Genomic DNA, 17,729 nt, shown 5'->3' with positions numbered 1-17,729 from the left:
CTATTTCTGATTTCCTTTTGCCTGCACTTTCCACAGGTAGTCTATTTTGCATTCCTGAGCCTGGCCTGCCAGTTTGATCAACCAGCCTCCTTTTTGAGACTTTCAATCAATGCCGATTAGAAACCAGCTTTATTTTAATCCAAGCATATAATTTATAAACACCTGGTGTTAGCACACCTTCTGTTGATTTATATGATAATCAAGCTCAGATTCCCCATTTGTTTTTCTAACCTTCTTGGTGACTTAGAATCCCTACAGTGCAGTAGGAAGCCATTCAGCCCATTGGGTCTGCACCGACCCTCAGCAAGAGTATCCTACCTAGACCTACTTCCCCGCCCTATCCCTGTAACTCCACCTAAGCTAAGAGACACTAAGGGGCAATTTTAGCATGGCCAATCGCCCTATCCTGCACAGCTTTGGACTGTGGGAGGAAACCGGAGCACCAGGAAGAAATCCACACGGAGAATGTGCAGACTCCACACAGGCACACAAGGCTGGAATTGAACTTTGTACACTACATTGTAAATAAATTATGAAGATTCCTGTAGCCATTTATTCTAGCAACATTGTAAATGTACTCAAAGATAAATGCATGACAGACTTAGGAGGCTTACTTGCAACTAGTGTACATTTCAGTGTTGCCTGATGCATTTCAATGGGGAAGCTGGTGGTATAAGGTAATGAATTGGTAATCCAGTGGCCCACGGTAATACTCTGGAGACAAGGGTTCAAAATTCAATTCAATCTAAATCTGGGATTGAAAGCTAGTCATTAGTAATGGCGACACGAAAGCATCTTCCCTTTAGGAAAGGAATTCCGCCGTCCTTACCTTGTCGGACCAAGTGAGCTACTGGATCCACAACAGTGTGGTTGCCTCTTAAATGTTCTGAAAGGCAATTAGAGATGGGCAACAAATGCCGACCTCATAAACAATCCCCACATCCCTTGAAAGAATATTTTTTCAATGTTGAGACTATATGTTCATTTTCCCCTTGGGTGAAAGCCTATATTGTAAAGCCTATGCAGTAAATGGCAGAACCCTTAGGTGCATTGACATACAGAGGGATATGGGCCTTCAGGTCCATAGTTCCATGAAAGTGACAATGCAGGTGGATAAGGTGGTCAAGAAGGTGTACGACATGCCTTAATCATCCAGGGCATCGAGTTCAAGAGTTGGCAAGTCATGTTACAGTTGTATAAAACTTTAGTTCGGCCGAGTGCGTCGATTTGAGGGAGTCCGTTGATAGGAGGAATATTGGAGCTACTGCGGGTATTTGGGTCTTTCTCGGGGTACAAGCTGAACCTGGACAAGAGTGAGTATTTTGTGGTGTCTCGGCCGGGGGTGGGGGCTGCCATTCCGTAGAGCAGGGACTCACTTTAGGTATCTGGGGATGCAGGTTGCCCGGGAGTGGGGGAGGCTTCGCAGGTACAACATCACTAGTTTGGTGGGGAGAGTGAAAGCCAATCTGGCAAGGTGGGATAGCCTTCCTCTGTCACTGGCGGGTCGGGTACAGGCAGTTAAAATGAATGAGTTGCCGCGATTTCTGTTTATTTTTCAATGCCTACCGATTTTCCTGCCAAAGTTTTTTTCAGGGAGATTGAGGGAAGGATTACCTCGTTCATATGGGGAGGGAAGATGGCCAGAGTGAGAAAGGTGCTGCTACAGAGGGGAAGGCAGGCAGGGGGTTTGGGTCTCCCAAACCTGTTGTACTACTACTGGGCGGCGAATGTGGAGAAGGTGCGGAGCTGGGTCAGAGGGGTTGATTCCCAGTGGGTCAGAATGGAGGAGAGTTTGTGCAGGGGGTCGGGGCTGAAAACACTAGCAACAGCGCCGCTCATGATAGCTCCGGGGAAATACTCAGGGAGTCAAGTAATAAAAGCTTCATTGAAAATCTGGAGGTAGTTTCGCCAACACTTCGGGTTGGGGGCAGGGTCAAGGGAAATGCCGATTCAGATCTGAGCCAGGGAGGTGGGATGGAAGTTTTCGGAAATGGGAAGAGAGGGGGATTAAGACGCTAAAAGATTTGTTTCTTCGGGGTCGGTTTGCAGGATTGAGGGAGCTGGAAGCGAAGTATGGGCTGGAGCAGGGAGAAGTGTTTAGGTACATGCAGGTTCGGGATTTTGCTAGGAAGGAGATACAGAGCTTCCCAGAGGAACCGGCTTCCACATTGCTGGAGGAGGTGCTGACGACAAGGGGACTGGAGAAGGGGGCAGTGTCAGCGGTGTACGGAGCTATTTTGGAAGAGGATAAGGCACCACTGGAAGGGATCACAGCAAAGTGGGAGGAAGAGCTGGGAGAGGTTACAGAGGAGGGGGACTGGTGTGAGGTGCTTTGGAGAGTGAATGCCTCCACCTCATGTGCGAGGTTGGGGCTGATACAGCTGAAGGTGGTATATAAAGCGCAGCTCCCGAGGGCGAGGATGAGCCGATTTTTTGAAGTAGTAGAGGATGTGTGTGAGGGTTGCGGGGGGTGGAGCGCGCTAATCACGTTCATATGTTTTGGTCCTGTCCAAAGCTAGGGGAGTTCTGGAAGGAGGTGTTTAGGGTAATTTCCAAGGTGGTGCGTGTGAAACTCGACCCGGGTCCCCAGGAGGCCATATTCGGGGTGTCGGACCAGCCAGGGTTGGAAACGGGTGCGAAGGCAGATATCATAGCCTTCGCCTCGTTGATCGCCCGAAGGCAGATCCTGCTGGAATGGAGAGCAGCCTCTCCACCCAGTGCCCTGGCGTGGCGGGGGGACCTGATGGAATACTTGACCCTTGAGAAGGTTAAGTTCGAACTGAGGGGAAGCTCGGAGGGGTTCTACATCATGGGCACTATTTATTATGCACTTTCAAGAACTGGATAACATCGAACATTAGTTGGGGGGGGGGATGGGTGGGAGGGTTGGGGTGGAGGGGGGCTGTGTATATTAAGGGTGACTATGGGTAATCCCTGATTCCTTTTTGTCATTTGTTTATGTAAACATGCGGGCTGATGTTTGGGGGTTGGTGGGAGGATGGGAGCGTTGTTACTGTTATGGGGATTGACATATCTGTTGCTGATTATTGTTTATTGTAGATAGGTGTAAATGCGGGAGAAAATGTGAAAAAGGAGGAGAATCAAAATATTTTTTAAAAAACAAACTTTAGTTCGGCCATATTTGGAATATTGTGTGCAGGGGCTGGTTTAGCACAGTGGGTTAAATAGCTGGCTTGTAAAGCAGACCAAGGCCAGCAGTGTGGGTTCAATTCCCGTACCAGCCTCTCCGAACAGGCGCCGGAATGTGGCGACTCGGGGCTTTTCACAGTAACTTCATTTGAAGCCTACTTGCGACAATAAGCGATTTTCATTTTCATTTTCAGTTCTGGTTGCCACACTACCAGAAGGACATGGATGCTTTGGAGAGAGTGCAAAGAAGGTTTACCAGGATGTAAGCTATGAGGAGAGGTTGAATAAATTTGGATTGTTTTTGTTGGAAAGAGAAAGGGCTCAGAGGAGACCTGATTGAGGTCTACAAACGAGAGGTATAGACAAGGTGAATAGTCAGAAGCTTTTTTCCAGGGTGGAAGATTCAATTACAAGGGGGCACAAGTTCAAGGTGAGAGGGGGAACGTTTAGGGGAGATGAGAGGGGTACATTTTCACGCAGAGGGTGGTGGGTGCCTGGAATGCGTTGCCAGTGGAGGTGGTGGAGGCAAGCACGATAGCAAAATTTAAGATGTCTCTTGATAGACACATGAACGGGTGGGGAATGGAGGGATACAGATCGTTTGGGCAATAAGTAGTAGGTCTAAATAAGGAATCTGGATCAACGTAGGCATGGCGGGCCGAAGGGCCTGTTCTTGTGCTGTATTCTTTGTTCTTCTTAAAGGTAGTGATGCTTGCTGATGCAGTTCTGTAAGAATAGCAGCTTATATGACATTTTATGAACCCAGGCAGTCAGTGAATGGGAACCATTGGGAAGAGGAATACGAAGAGATCAAAACCAAAGTCCTAATCTCATCAAATGCCCAGACATACTCACTGTCCACGAGGACCACTCGCTGGAGAATGAGATAAACTTGCTTTATTTCTTTTTAGCTCCCACTAACACAGAAATGCTGAGAATGTCACAGTGCCCCCACTATCAATTTAAGGCTGTCTGCCTTGCACAGACCACAGATCAAAGCTGGAACTTATCTTGTCTAGATAAGACAGTCAGGATGCTTCCTTTCAGTTAACCTATATTTCTGATAGTTTTCCCAAACAACTTGCAACAATGCAATGAAGGGAGTTGTTTGGTCCAATGGTTAAATAAAAAAAAATAATGCTACCCGAGCTGAAAACATCTAATCCTGGACAAAAGTTTGAAAAGTGTGTGACGATACAGATACTTTAACAATTAAATTTTTCCCAACAATTCACAAGGTTTCCTGCTAAATCCTACCTGAGGGTATCCTGCAAGTTGTTTCCTCTTGAGAGGGCAATGGAGCGGAAGAATCCCTGAACAGCTGGTACTGTGTACAGCAGCAATGTCTTTGACAGCTCCTAAATTGGCACACACAGAATATAGCTATGTTAAATAAAAGCAAAAATCTGCGTTTTCTGGAAATCTAAAATAAAAACAGAAAATGCTGGAAAAATCAGCAGGTCTGCGAGCATATGACCCTTCTTCAGAGCTATGTTAAAGACCATCTTAATGGGTGTGTATATATATCTCCCAAGTGTTGTATCAATATGACATGAAAATAAATCCAAATGTATGTATCAAAATTTTGTTCCTTTTGTTATTTTTAAAATGGACTTTCTGCTGAACCAAAAAAGGCTGCTACAATTTACATGACCAACTTGTGTTTCAAGAACAAGAAAACCCTGCTCTCATTATCATAAAATCTCACACCCAATTGTAAGGACATTATAATCACGAAACCAGGAGACTCGCAGATTGAAACTCACAATGCCTGCAGAGCTGTTAACAGACTCATCTCACACCTGGGGCTGTCCAGGTCCATTTCAAAAGGGGACCATTGAGGGGACAATGGACATCATTTGCATCTTGATACGCTTCCCCTCTAGCAGAGTCAGAAGATCTGCTTAGACAATGGCTTCCTGACACAAGACCCTCAATATTAATGGTAACTCTTTCAAAAGCTAATGGCTGAGACATTATCAGTCCTGAAATCAAAGGCAATTCCAGGCACTGGATAAAACATTCATTTTGAAATCATGGTGAAGAAAGATTGCATGACTCCAGTGACCATTCTGAAATTTCTATATTGCTTTGAGAACAAAGAAATTTTCAGTCTGAAGGTAAACCACCAAGAAGCAGAATCCCAGGCTAAACAACAGCCAGCTCCTCAAAGCCAGTCTCAGCTTGAGGATTTCCTACCGTTGCCTGCAGAACTGACCTACTTCATCCTATGGCATCAGCACTAACTGTAAAGAGAACTCTACAGCCCTGGTCTCCAAACAGCTGGACTCAAGCTCCTACATGAAAGAGCTCCACATTGGTCCCTGATAATCACGTGAAGTAATATTCATTTATGGACTTCTTGTACGGTTATCCTTGATTTGTAATGTTCTAGGTGTAACATAAGCGGCTTCCTTGTGGTGCACTTGACAAAGGAAGGTTCAGACGTGGAGATAACTTCAACACGTTTATTAAACTATTTACACTTCTATTACTCGGGTTCGACACTACTGCTAATCCTACTATAGCTACCCAGACTGACTAACCAGTTGCTGCAATCCACGTGGTGGGAGTGATATTGAATCAACCCTGTGTCTCTACTCACTGATTGTCTCCACTGGAAAGAGGCAGATCATGTGTGTGGTGTCCTTTATATATGGGTTGGTGTAATGCCCTCCTGTGGTCGTGTCACCTTCTTGTGTATCGTGAATGTCCATTGGTCGTGTCCTATCTAACTGATCTATTGGTTGAGTGTGTGTGTGTGATGTCTCTGGTACTCCCTCTAGTGTCTAGTTAGTCTACATGCATTTACATTGATGCACATCACCACAATCCTTAGTGGCAAATGTTGTTTTTTCTATCCCACTCCCCTTACGGAGTATGTGTAATGGAGTGGGATGCTGCAAACACTCTTCCCCGGGTTTTGAATGTGAATAAACTAACTTCCGTGTTAATCATAATGTGAGTTTGCTGCGAGTTCTTAGTAAATTGGATCACACAAACTGAGAGATTGGGGAAAGGCATCACAGTTTACTTTAAAAAGAATTCAAAACTCATTCTGCTAATGGACAGAGAGTGCGAGGAAAGAAGTTCAGTTTGTCCATCTCTCTCTTCTCCAGAACACGAGGAGAAAGTGCTAGTTGTATAATATCCAAATTATTTTTTTAAAATCAGATTCTATTATGTCCCTTTCCTTATCATTAAAGTTGTGTTTACAAATCTGCAGCACAGTTAACTCCACAGTAATGATGATTAACGGAAGTGGCTTATATTCACTGAAAACAGCCAGCAAGAGGATGCAGTCTTTCTCATTAGTATTCTGACTTAAAACTATGGAATAATTTCATCAGGGCTTTTGCTAGAATAAGAATTTGCATTACAATGTAAAATACTGAGGATGCTGGAAAGTTGAAATAGAAACTTATGTCTGAGGAGAGGGTTTCTATCAGGTAACTTTTCAGGTCAATGGCCTCATCATGAAGATTCTGATGAAAGGTTGTTGACCTGAAATATTAACTCTGTTTCGCGCTCCACAGATGCTGCCTGACCAACTAAGTATTTTCCACATTTTCTGTTCTTACTCCAGTGCAGTAGTTAAGCATTACTCATTGTCAGAGGTTTTGTCATTAGAAGACATGCTAAATCAGAGTCCTCTCCGCTCATAGGTGGGTAACAAAGACTGTAGGCACTGTTAAGAAAGATTGAGAGTTCTTTCAGTATCTTTTATCAATACTGTCCCTCAACTATCACCACTAAAAAAAACCAGAAACCGTTAAACTGATCATTTAATTGCTCTCTGTGGAGCATTTGTGAAGTAGGGAAGCTACTGCATTTACCTACAGCCGATGCACTTCAAAAAGAACCTCACTGGGTGAATTGCTTTGAGATGCTTTGATGTTGTGATAAGGCATCATCCAAACATATTGCTCTTTTTAGAAATTGGCTGGTATCAACAACATTATTTTTTTAGCAGATCGTGCCCACAATCATAGAGGAGGTTTAATATCCTGCTGTCCTAGAACTTAGTATTTTGAACAAGCGAAAGTTGAATTTCCTTACATTAAGAAATAGATTTTACCTCATTAACTTTTTTCTGCATTGGCGATGGTACAGGGCTGTTTTCATTGCTATCGCCCTCACTCTCACTGTTACTAGCTTCACTGTTTGCACTGGCACCACTGGCGTGTCTCAGTTTCTTTTTCTCATCACCACCTTGATTCTGATGTTTGTAGTGGAGGACAGCCTCAAAGTTCATCACAGCCCAGGCGTGCCATGCCTAAGAAGACAACAGGAATAAACAATCCAAATTTATATAAAACTAAATCAATGGCTCCTGTGGAATTTTTTTTAGAACCAACACACCTTTTGGCCTGTAACTTGGAATATTCAAAACTTTTATGCAATATGAATCTCAGCAACTGAAGAGATCAAAAGCTCATTTGTTTTGTTGATAAAACTGCAGATTGATCCTTCTCTCTTGATCATAGAATCGCTACAGTGCAGAGGAGACCATTCGATCCATCGAGTCTGCACCAACTCTCTGAAAGATCACCCTATCTATGTCCTCGGCCTATCCCTGTAACCCCACCCAACCTTTAAATACTATGGGGCAATTTAGCAAGGCCAATCCACCTAACCTGCACATCTTTGGACTGTGGGAGGAAACTGGGGCACCTGGAGAAAACCCACGCAGACACGGGGATAATGTGCAAATTCCACACAGTCACCTAAGGCCAGAATCAAACCCAGGTCATTGGTGATGTGATGTAGCAGTGCTAACCACTGTGCCACTGCTCCATTCCATGCTCTCACCTGGCATGGTTCCACAGATTTAGGTAGCCGCTGAAATTTCATCCAAATGGACATTCTTCAAATCTGAAGTGAGGCAGTGACTGTCAAAAGCATCTGTAGTGCAAAAGGTTTTACAACAGAGAAATGTCTTCACCTGACACCCACATGTTTACTTTCCAGCAAGGACTCATTGGCAAAAATTGGGAGCAGGAGACCAAGTGGTTTTTACTTCCCTAACTCTGGGGCAAAGGGAAGTAAGACTTGTGGCCAGGTAGTATATAAATTACAAAAGATGAACACGAGGAAAATCTTTGATATGCAACAAAAGTGGCTAGGATCTGTAATGCATGCCCGAGAGTGTGGTGGAGGCAGACACAATCATGGCTCTCAAAGGCGAATTGGGTCATTATCTAAAGAAGTAAAATCTGCAGGGCTACGGGGAAAAGGCAGGTGAGTGACATTCGGTGAATTGCTCTTGCAGAGAACCCATAGAGATATGAAGGGCTGGGCCGAATGGCCTCCTTCTGCACTGTATATCTATGTTCTATTATGAATGGTCTTCAACCATGTTGTAACCATTCCCTGATTCTATGCATCAAAATAAGGTTAAGAAAGCAACAGCTTTAGATTTTGTTTGAGCTTACCTTGTACCAGTTTCGATCGTGTTCTGTTGCAGCACTGTAGTACTGAAGGACCTTGGGAATGGTGCTCTCATTGATTCCCTGAAGGCTTAGCTGCCATTCACCCAGCTTCAGAAAACATCTGCAGACAAACATTACACATTTACCATGATGAAATGATCTCTTTGAGGGACAATTTCTGTTTTTTATAAGGGTCAACTGTAATCTATTTTTTTCCATTTCCCTGCCCTTCTTAGTTACCACTTTGTTGGTGGCTGAGAGATCAACGCATCTTTGTGTGAACTTACAGAACCGGCCATCAAGCACCTCTCTATTCTAATCCCATTTTCCAGCACTTGCCCCGTAGGGGTGTTTCAAGTGCTCATCTTAAATGTTGAGGGTTCCCATCTCTACCACTCAGTAAGGCAGTGCATTCTCGATTCCTACCATGCCCCCCGCCCCTGTATGTACAGTACTATTGTCCAAGTCCCCAGTTTCCACTGTCACTACCTAGGATTTCTCCAGCTGGCTCTGCTTCCCCTCCACTCACATCCTCAGTCATAGAATCACAGAATTTACTGTACAGAAGGAGGCCATTCAGCCTATCGAGTCTGCACCGGCCCTTGGAAAGAGCATCCTACCTAAGCCCACACCTCCACCCTAACCCTGAAACCCCACCAAAGCCTTTTGGACACTTGGGCAATTTAGACATTCTCCCAGTGTCTGCGTGGGTTTACCCCCGACAACGTAAAGAGGGTGGGTGAATTGGCCACGCTAAATTGCCCCTTAATTGGAAAAAGAAATTGGGTACTATAAATTCATCTCCCCCACCCACCCGCCCCCGCTTCCAAGGAAGCATGGAAGCCCTCAAACATTCTTCCACCGCTCCCCGCACCAACTAACCCATGCCACTAGATGGAGCCTGGTCACTCAAAATGAGGCAGCTGATAATTGTTTTTGCATTTCTAAGCAATTTATTTTATACTTTTTAAATTTTGACTTATGAATGTAGCCATTTAAGAATGTACAGTGTTTATACTTACGCTTTAATTTTTCGTTCTGACAAGTTAGCTCCGAACTACACTTTATAGATTGATTGTAAAGGGAAAATCGGATTTGCTTAACATTATTCATTCAAAGGTGCACTTTTCAGGAACGGAATCATAATATTAAGCGGCCTGCTGTAAATTTTATCAGTCAGGTCCCTGAGGTCAGTGAATGCTAAGCTCAGAATTCAAAGCTGTTTTGTTGTAGTCTGTTACTTTGAAGTGCGAAACACTCTCAAAAGGAGTAGAAATTGCAGTCACTATCCTATATATCTGGACACTGAATTATTAAAATGACAAAACAAGCAATAAATCTATCTCTAAGAAGCAAAAAGCTGATAAGGGCAGATTAGAAATACAACTTTAAGTATTGTCTGGAATATCCCTTTAACCCCGTCATAACCACTGCTCCAAAGAAAAGTGCAAAATGTGTCATTCAGCTCATTGGATGGAACTCAATCTTCTGGCACTCCAAGTACCGGTTAGTTGTTTTAAACATCTCTAATCTACTAATTTATCTGGCAGGTTCCAAATATGCTCATGCTTTGGAATCAGAAGTATGGATAATGTGTTAAATGTGTGGAAGCCAGCAGATGCAGGCATAAGGTTATCCCGTTTTAACATAACAAAAATGTTCTCAAAGGAAAGTCAGGTGCAAGCATCAATATGATTGACAGGTGACTCATGAATAAACATGAATGCTTTAATAATTATTTAAAAAGTGAAAGCCTGTGTGTGCTGTTTGTCTAATTTTACCCAAATCCTGCACTATGTATTCTCAATAGGATGTGTTGGTTCTGTTAAGTTAGTGTGGGATGGTATTTGGGGAGTGCTTTGAATGTGCTCAGGTTTATGGAGGGAAGCAATATTCTAATTGTTGCCGAAAGAATATTTTGTAACTCATTGTCGTGGATTTATTGACTGTGCACAGTAGGAGTTGTTAAAGGCTCGATCAAGTTCCCTCCCAATGGCTCAGCAAGCAAATAAAGCAGAAGCTGCATCACTGAACAATGCTGACCAGGAAAATACCAGGTTTAAAATGTTGAATTAACTGATCACAGCCAACTGGGGTGGAGAGGGGAGCAGATGGTTGGGGATCTTACACTGGCTCTTGCTATTCCAGGATAGGGAGGATGGCAGAATTCTCATTATTTAAAAAATGACTCCGGATATACACTTGAAGGTCTGGTAACGAGAGGATCACGATTAGTTGTGAACATGTTGATGTCATTGACTGCCACATGGGGAAAGGGCCATTTAGATGAGCATAAGAACTAGGAGCAGGAGTAGGCCATCTGGCCCCTCGAGCCTGCTCCGCCATTCAATGTGATCATGGCTGATCTTTTGTGGACTCAGCTCCACTTTCTGGCCTGAACACCATAACCCTTAATCCCTTTATTCTTCAAAAAACTATCTATCTTTATCTTAAAAACATTTAATGAAGGAGCCTCTACTGCTTCACTGGCCAAGGAATTCCATAGATTCACAACCCTTTGGGTGAAGATGTTCCTCCGAAACTCAGTCCTAAATCTACTTCCCCTTATTTTGAGGCTATGCCCCCTAGTTCTGCTTTCACCCGCCAGTGGAAACAACCTGCCCGCATCTATCCTATCTATTCCCTTCATGATTTTATATGTTTCTATAAGATCCCCCCTCATCCTTCTAAATTCCAACGAGTACAGTCCCAGTCTACTCAACCTCTCCTTGTAATCCAACCCCTTCAGCTCTGGGATTAACCTAGTGAATATCTCCTCTGCACACCCTCCAGTGCCAGTACGCCCTTTCTCAAGTAAGGAGACCAAAACTGAACACAATACTCCAGGTGTGGCCTCAGTAACACCTTATACAATTGCGGCATAAGCTCCCTAGTCTTAAACTCCATCCCTCTAGCAATGAAGGACAAATTCCATTTGCCTTCTTAATCACCTGTTGCACCTGTAAACCAACTTTTTGCGACTCATGCACTAACACACACAGGTCTCTCTGCACAGCAGCATGTTTTAATATTTTATCATTTAAATAATAATCCCTTTTGCTGTTATTCCTACCAAAATGGATAACCTCACATTTGTCAACATTGTATTCCATCTGCCAGACCCTAGCCCATTCACTTAACCTATCCAAATCCCTCTGCAGACATCCAGTATCCTTTGCACTTTTTGCTTTACCACTCATCTTAGTGTCGTCTGCAAATGTGGACACATTGCCCTTGGTCCCCAACTCCAAATCATCTATGTAAATTGTGAACAATTGTGGGCCCAACACTGATCCCTGAGGGACACCATGAAGACATGCAGGACTAGCTGTGCTTGTGAAATTGTCTCCAACATGAGTCACTACTTTCTGTAAGGAGAAGAAAGTGAAATGTTTTGAAACCAATGGGTAACTTAATGAACTTACTTTAACACTAAAGTGATAACACCATCTTGACAATTGCTTTGATAGTTAAAAGCATATGGTATATTTTGAAAGCTTAAGAGTAAGCTTCCAAGGCAAGAAATTCAGAATGATTCAACCTCTATCTTTTTTGATTACACTGCGCCATGGAAACTTCTAAAATTGATTTCATTCTCAAGACGGTTTTAAAAGAAATAACATACTCATTAAATGATTGTACTGAACCTGGAAATGGTCCATATGCAATGACAAAGATAAATTTTCAGCTGTTAGTGATATGTAATTTAATATATTAGAAAATTAGTTGGAAAACCACAACCTTAATTTGATGAAAATGAACTTTTGCACAGTCATTTTCCACTGGCTGAGATCCATGCTTTCATGAACTGGACCCAAAAAGTGCAATTAACAGGACCGGTCTTATCTTGGGGTATTTAGATAAGCAAGCTAAAAACAAAAGACATAGGATGGGATTCTTTGGCCTTGCCCACCCGGCAACCAGAAATTCCCACCCGAGGAGCAGAGTTTCAATTCTGATACAAGATTACAGACCCAAAACTGTTTCACCTCTCTACGCAAACATTGGTGATGCAACTCCTGCCCTATTACTTCTGCTCTTCTCACTACCACAGCCCCAACTACTGTCCACTTCTTTACAGCCTTCTTGGCTCAACATTAAGTTCAATAATTTTAGATGGTAAACCTTTCCCCCATTTCGGTTTGGTGCTTCTTTTGGTTGTTAAGTTTTACTCTCTCATTTCCTTCACTTTATTTTCAGATGGCAGCTCTTCAACAACCTTCCCTTCACACCACCTCTCGACACTTGAGCTGTTTCTTTATTTGTCCCATTACGATTCCCTTTGGCATTGTACCATCAAATCTTTTACCGTTTAACCACAGACCTTCCCCATTGATCTTCTTCCCACCCTCTTCCTTTTCACTTGCTCAAAATCAATTACATTTCTACTTTCACAGTCTCAATGACGGGTCAAAGACCTGAAAAGTTAGTTCTGTTTTCCCCCCCATGGATGTTACCAGACCTGCTGAGTATTTCTAGCATATTCCGTTTCTATTTCATAGTTCAGCATTTGCAGATTTTCCTTTTGGCTAAATATCGCTTTGTTGTTTTCTTTTTTCGTATTTGTTCGTGGGATGTGGTCACCACAGGCAAGGTTGGCATTTATTGCCCATCCCCAGTTTCCCTTGAGAAGGTGGTGACGAGCTCCTTCTCGAACCCCTGCAGTCTTTGCAGATTTGTAGTTTCTTTCAATTTGATTCTATCCTTAACTTCCTTATTTAACCACAGATGATTGATTCTTCTCAGTCTTTCTTTCTCACTGGAAAAAAACCTTTGAAAGTTGTTAAGTGTTGCCTTAAATATCTGCCACGACATCTCTACTGTCCTATTTTTTTAACTTAGTTCCCCAGTTCACTTTAGCTAGCTCTGCCTTCATGCTCTTATACTTACCTCTGTTTAAGTTTAAAACACTAGTCTCAGGACCCACAATTCTCTCCTTCAATCTGAACCTGAAATTCTATCATGTTATGATCCCTGTCACCTAGAGGCCTTGTTACCATGATTAATCCTGTTTATTGCACATTATCAGGTCTAGAATAACCTCCTACCTGGTCGGCTCTGGAACATATTTCCCGAAGAAATTGTCCTGAATACATGCTATCAACTCATTTGCCAGGCTACCTTTGCCAATCTGATTTGCTTAAACTACATGCCAATTAAAGTCACATATGATTATTGCTGCATCTTTCTTACACTCCCAATTATTTCTTCCCGTGTACTCAGATCCACAGTGTAACTACTGTTAGGGGGCCTATGAAGTACTTCCACAAGTAACCTCTTACAGTTCCTGTTTCTTACCTCAATCCAAACTGATTCTATATCTTGCTCTTTCAATCTCAGCTCATCTCACTACTGTACTAAAGGCACCCTTAATTAACAGAGCTACCCCATTACTTTCTCCTGGCTTCCTGCCTTTTTGAAATGTGAAATATCCTTAAATATTCAGGCCCCAGCCTAGGCCATCTTGCAACCTACACCACATGGCTGCAGCGGTTCGAGAAGGAGCTCGTCACCACCTTCTCAAGGGAAACTGGGGATGGACAATAAATGCCAACCTTGCCTGTGGTGACCACATCCCACAAACAAATATGCAAAAAGAAAACAACACAGCGATACTTATCCAAACACAAAATCTGCAAATGCTGAAACTATGAAATAGAAACAGAGTATTCTAGAAATACTCAGCAGGTCTGTTAACATCCATAGGGGGAGAAACAGAACTAACCTTTCTGGTCTTTGACCCGTCATCGGAACTGGGAAAGTAGAAATGCAATTGATTTTGAGCAAGTGAAAAGGGTGAGAGTGGGAAGATGATCTGTGAATAAATAGTAAGTAGGTCAGATTATTGATCAGATTTTAAGAATCAGCAAAGAATAACTGCAAAAATATGAAGAAAGTAGAGATGCGAGGAAGCTAGCTAGTAATATAAAAGCATATTGTATGATTTTCTACATGTATTTAAATAGGAAAAGACCGAGTCTGGGAAATTGATTATACGAAGATACGAATTCGGAACAAACAAAAGTGGGCCACTCTGCCCCTCAAATCTGCTCCGCCATTCAAGAAGATCATGGCTGATCTAATTAAACCTCAACTTCACATTAAGAATCTATCTACTACTACCTTAAAGATATTCAAAGATTCTGACTCAATCACCTTTTGAGGAAGAGAATTCCAAAGTCTCACAACCCTCAGATAATATTTTTCCTCATCTCGGTCTTAAATGGTCGAACCCCTAGTTCTAGATTCTCACACAAGAGGAAATATCCTTTCCACATCCACCATGTCAAGTCCCCTCAGGATCTTATATGTTTCAATTAAGTCACCTCTTATTCTTCTAAATTCCAGTGGATACACGCCTAACCCGTCCAACCTTTCCTCATAAGGCAACCAGTCCATTCCTGGTATCAATTTAGTAAACCTTCCCTGAACTGAATAATGGAAATCAATGTAGGTGACAGAGAAAACTTCCCAAAGGCACTTGAAAATCAAGAGGTGAAAGTGAGGGAGGAATGTAACCACCATCACTAGGGAAAAGGTGCTGGGAAAACTATTAAACCCGACAGAGTCCCCAGGACATGCACTGGTCTTAAAAGAAGTGGCAGCAGCGATAGTAAATGCATTGGTTATAATCTTCAAAAAGTCCTTAGGTTCTGCAATGTTCCCAGTTGGAAAACAGCAAATGTAACACCATTGCTCAAGAAAGAAGTGAGACAGAAAGCAGGACAGTACAGGCCAGTTAGTCAAACATCTGTCATAGGCAAATTGTTAGAATCATTGTTTCTTTTTCTTTATTCGTTTTTGGGATTTGGACGTCGCAGGCAAGGCCACCGTTTGTTGCCCGTCTCTAATAGCCCTCAAACTGAGTGGCATTTTAAGTGTCAACCACATTGCTGTGGATCAGGAGTCACATGTAGACTGGGTAAGGACAGCAGATTTCCTTACCCAAGGGACAAAAGTGAACCAGATAGGTTTTTATGACAATTGACAATGGTTTCATGGTCATTATTAGACTTTTAATTCCAGATTATTTATTGAATTCAAATTTCACCATCTGCCATGGTGGGATTTGAACTCAGGTCCCCAGAACATTACCCAGGGTGTTCAGTGACAATACCACTATGCCACCACCTCCCCAGGAAGTTCTAGCACATAGAACAGCACAGCACAGTACAGGCCCTTCGGCTCACGATGTTGTGCCAACCATTTATCCTAATCTAAGATCAACCCATCCTCTACCCCTTCAATTTACTGCTGTCCATGTGCCTGTCCAAGAGTCGCTTAAATGTCCCTAATGACTCTGACTCCACCGCCTCCGCTGGCAGTGTATTCCACGCACCCACCACTCTCTGTGTAAAGAACCTTCCTCCAATCACCTTAAAACTATGACCCCTCGTGACAGCCATTTCTGCCCTGGGGAAAAGTCTCTGGCTATCCACTCTATCCATGCCTCTCATCACCTTGTACACCTCTATCAAGTCACCTCTCTTCCTTCTTCGCTCCAGTGAGAAAAGCCCCAGCTCCCTCAACCTTTCTCCGTAAGACATGCCCTCCTGTCCAGGCAGCACCCTGGTAAATCTCCTCTGCACCCTCTCCAAAGCATCCACTTCCTTCCTATAATGAGGCGAACAGAACTGGACACAATATTCCAAGTGTGTTTGAATCAGGGTTTTATAAAGCTGCAGCAAAACCTCGCGGCTCTTAAACTCAATCCCCCTGTTAATGAAAGCCAACAGCTTCTAAACAACCCTATCAACCTGAGTGGCAACTTAGAGAGATCAATGTACGTGGACCCCAAGACCTCTCTGTTCCTCCACACTTCCAAGAATCCTGCCTTTAACCCTGTATTCAGCATTCAAATTCGACCTTCCAAAATGAATCACTTCACATTTATCTTGGTTGAACTCGATCTGCCATTTCTCAGCCCAACTCTGCATCCTGTCAACGTCCTATTGTAACCTGCAACAGCCCTCGGCACTATCTACAACTCCACCAACCTTCGTGCTGTCGGCAAACTTACTAACTCACCCTTGAACTTCCTCATCCAAGTGATTTATAAAAACCACAAAGAGCAGAGGTCCCAGAACAGATCCCTACGGGACACCACTGGTCACCGACCTCCAGGCAGAATACTTTCCATCCACTACCACTCGCTGTCTTCTTTTGGCCAGCCAATTCTGTATCCGGACAGCCAAATTTCCCTGTATTCCATGCCCCCTAACCTTCTGAATGAGCCTACCATGGGGTACCTTATCAAATGCCTTACTGAAATTCATATACATCGCATCCACTGCCCGACCTTCATCAATGTGTCTCGTCACATCCTCAAAGAATTGAATGAGGCTTGTGAGGCATGACCTGCCCCTCACAAAGCCATGCTGACTATCTTTAATCAAATTATGTTTTTCTAAATAATCATAAATCCTATCTCTCAGAATCCTTTCCAATATTTTGCTCACCACAGACGCAAGACTGGCTGGTCTGCAATTCACAGGGATTCCCCTATTCCCTTTCTTGGACATTTTCCTCCCTCCAATCATCCGGTACTACTCCAGTGGAGAGTAAGGACACAAAGATCATCACCAACGGCGCAGCAATCTCCTCCCTCGCTTCCCGTAGTAACCTTGGGTATATCCCGTCAGGCCCAGGGGACTTATCTATCCTGATGCTCTTCAAAATTTCCACCACATCCTCCTTCTTAATATCAACCTGTTTTGAGTCTATTAACCTGATTCACGCCGTTCTTATGAGCAACAAGGTCCCTCTCTCTAGTGAATACTAAAGCAAAATATTCATTTAGGGCCGCCCCTATCTCCTCAGACTCTAGGCACAAGTTCCCTCCACTATCGCTGATCGGCCCTACTCTCACTCTGATCATCCTCTTATTTCTCACGTAAGTGTAGAACGCCTTGGGGTTTTCCCTAATGCTTCCCACCAGAACATTTTCATGCCCCATCTAGCTCTCCTAAGTCCATTTTTGAGTTCCTTCCGGGCTATCTTGTAACCCTCTAGAGCCAAGTCAGATCCTTGCTTCCTCAACCTTACGTAGGCTTCCTTCTTCCTCTTGACTAGAAGTTCAATTTCTCTTGTCATTCAAGGCTCCTTCACTTTACCATTCCTTCCTCGTCTCAGTGGGTCAAAACTATC

At 43.2% G+C, this 17,729-nt stretch overlaps 1 protein-coding gene across 4 annotated transcripts in view; it reads right to left on the bottom strand.

Moving 5' to 3' along the window:
• Positions 1-17,729, bottom strand: part of mtor (mechanistic target of rapamycin kinase) — a 436,061-nt gene that overhangs the window by 64,789 nt on the left and 353,543 nt on the right. For all 4 annotated transcript variants that reach the window (XM_072478465.1, XM_072478464.1, XM_072478466.1 and 1 more), the window contains 3 exons: positions 8,586-8,703; positions 7,229-7,426; positions 4,408-4,508 (listed from right to left, as the gene is read on the bottom strand). In XM_072478465.1, the coding sequence (XP_072334566.1) occupies positions 4,408-4,508; positions 7,229-7,426; positions 8,586-8,703 (417 nt within the window). The remainder of the gene's footprint in view (positions 1-4,407; positions 4,509-7,228; positions 7,427-8,585; positions 8,704-17,729) is intronic.

This window comes from Scyliorhinus torazame, chromosome 16 (genome assembly GCF_047496885.1).
Source record: "Scyliorhinus torazame isolate Kashiwa2021f chromosome 16, sScyTor2.1, whole genome shotgun sequence".
Classification (NCBI taxonomy): Eukaryota; Metazoa; Chordata; class Chondrichthyes; order Carcharhiniformes; family Scyliorhinidae; genus Scyliorhinus; species Scyliorhinus torazame.
Note: the sequence above shows the minus strand (reverse complement) of the source record. Positions and strands in the feature narration are given on the sequence as shown.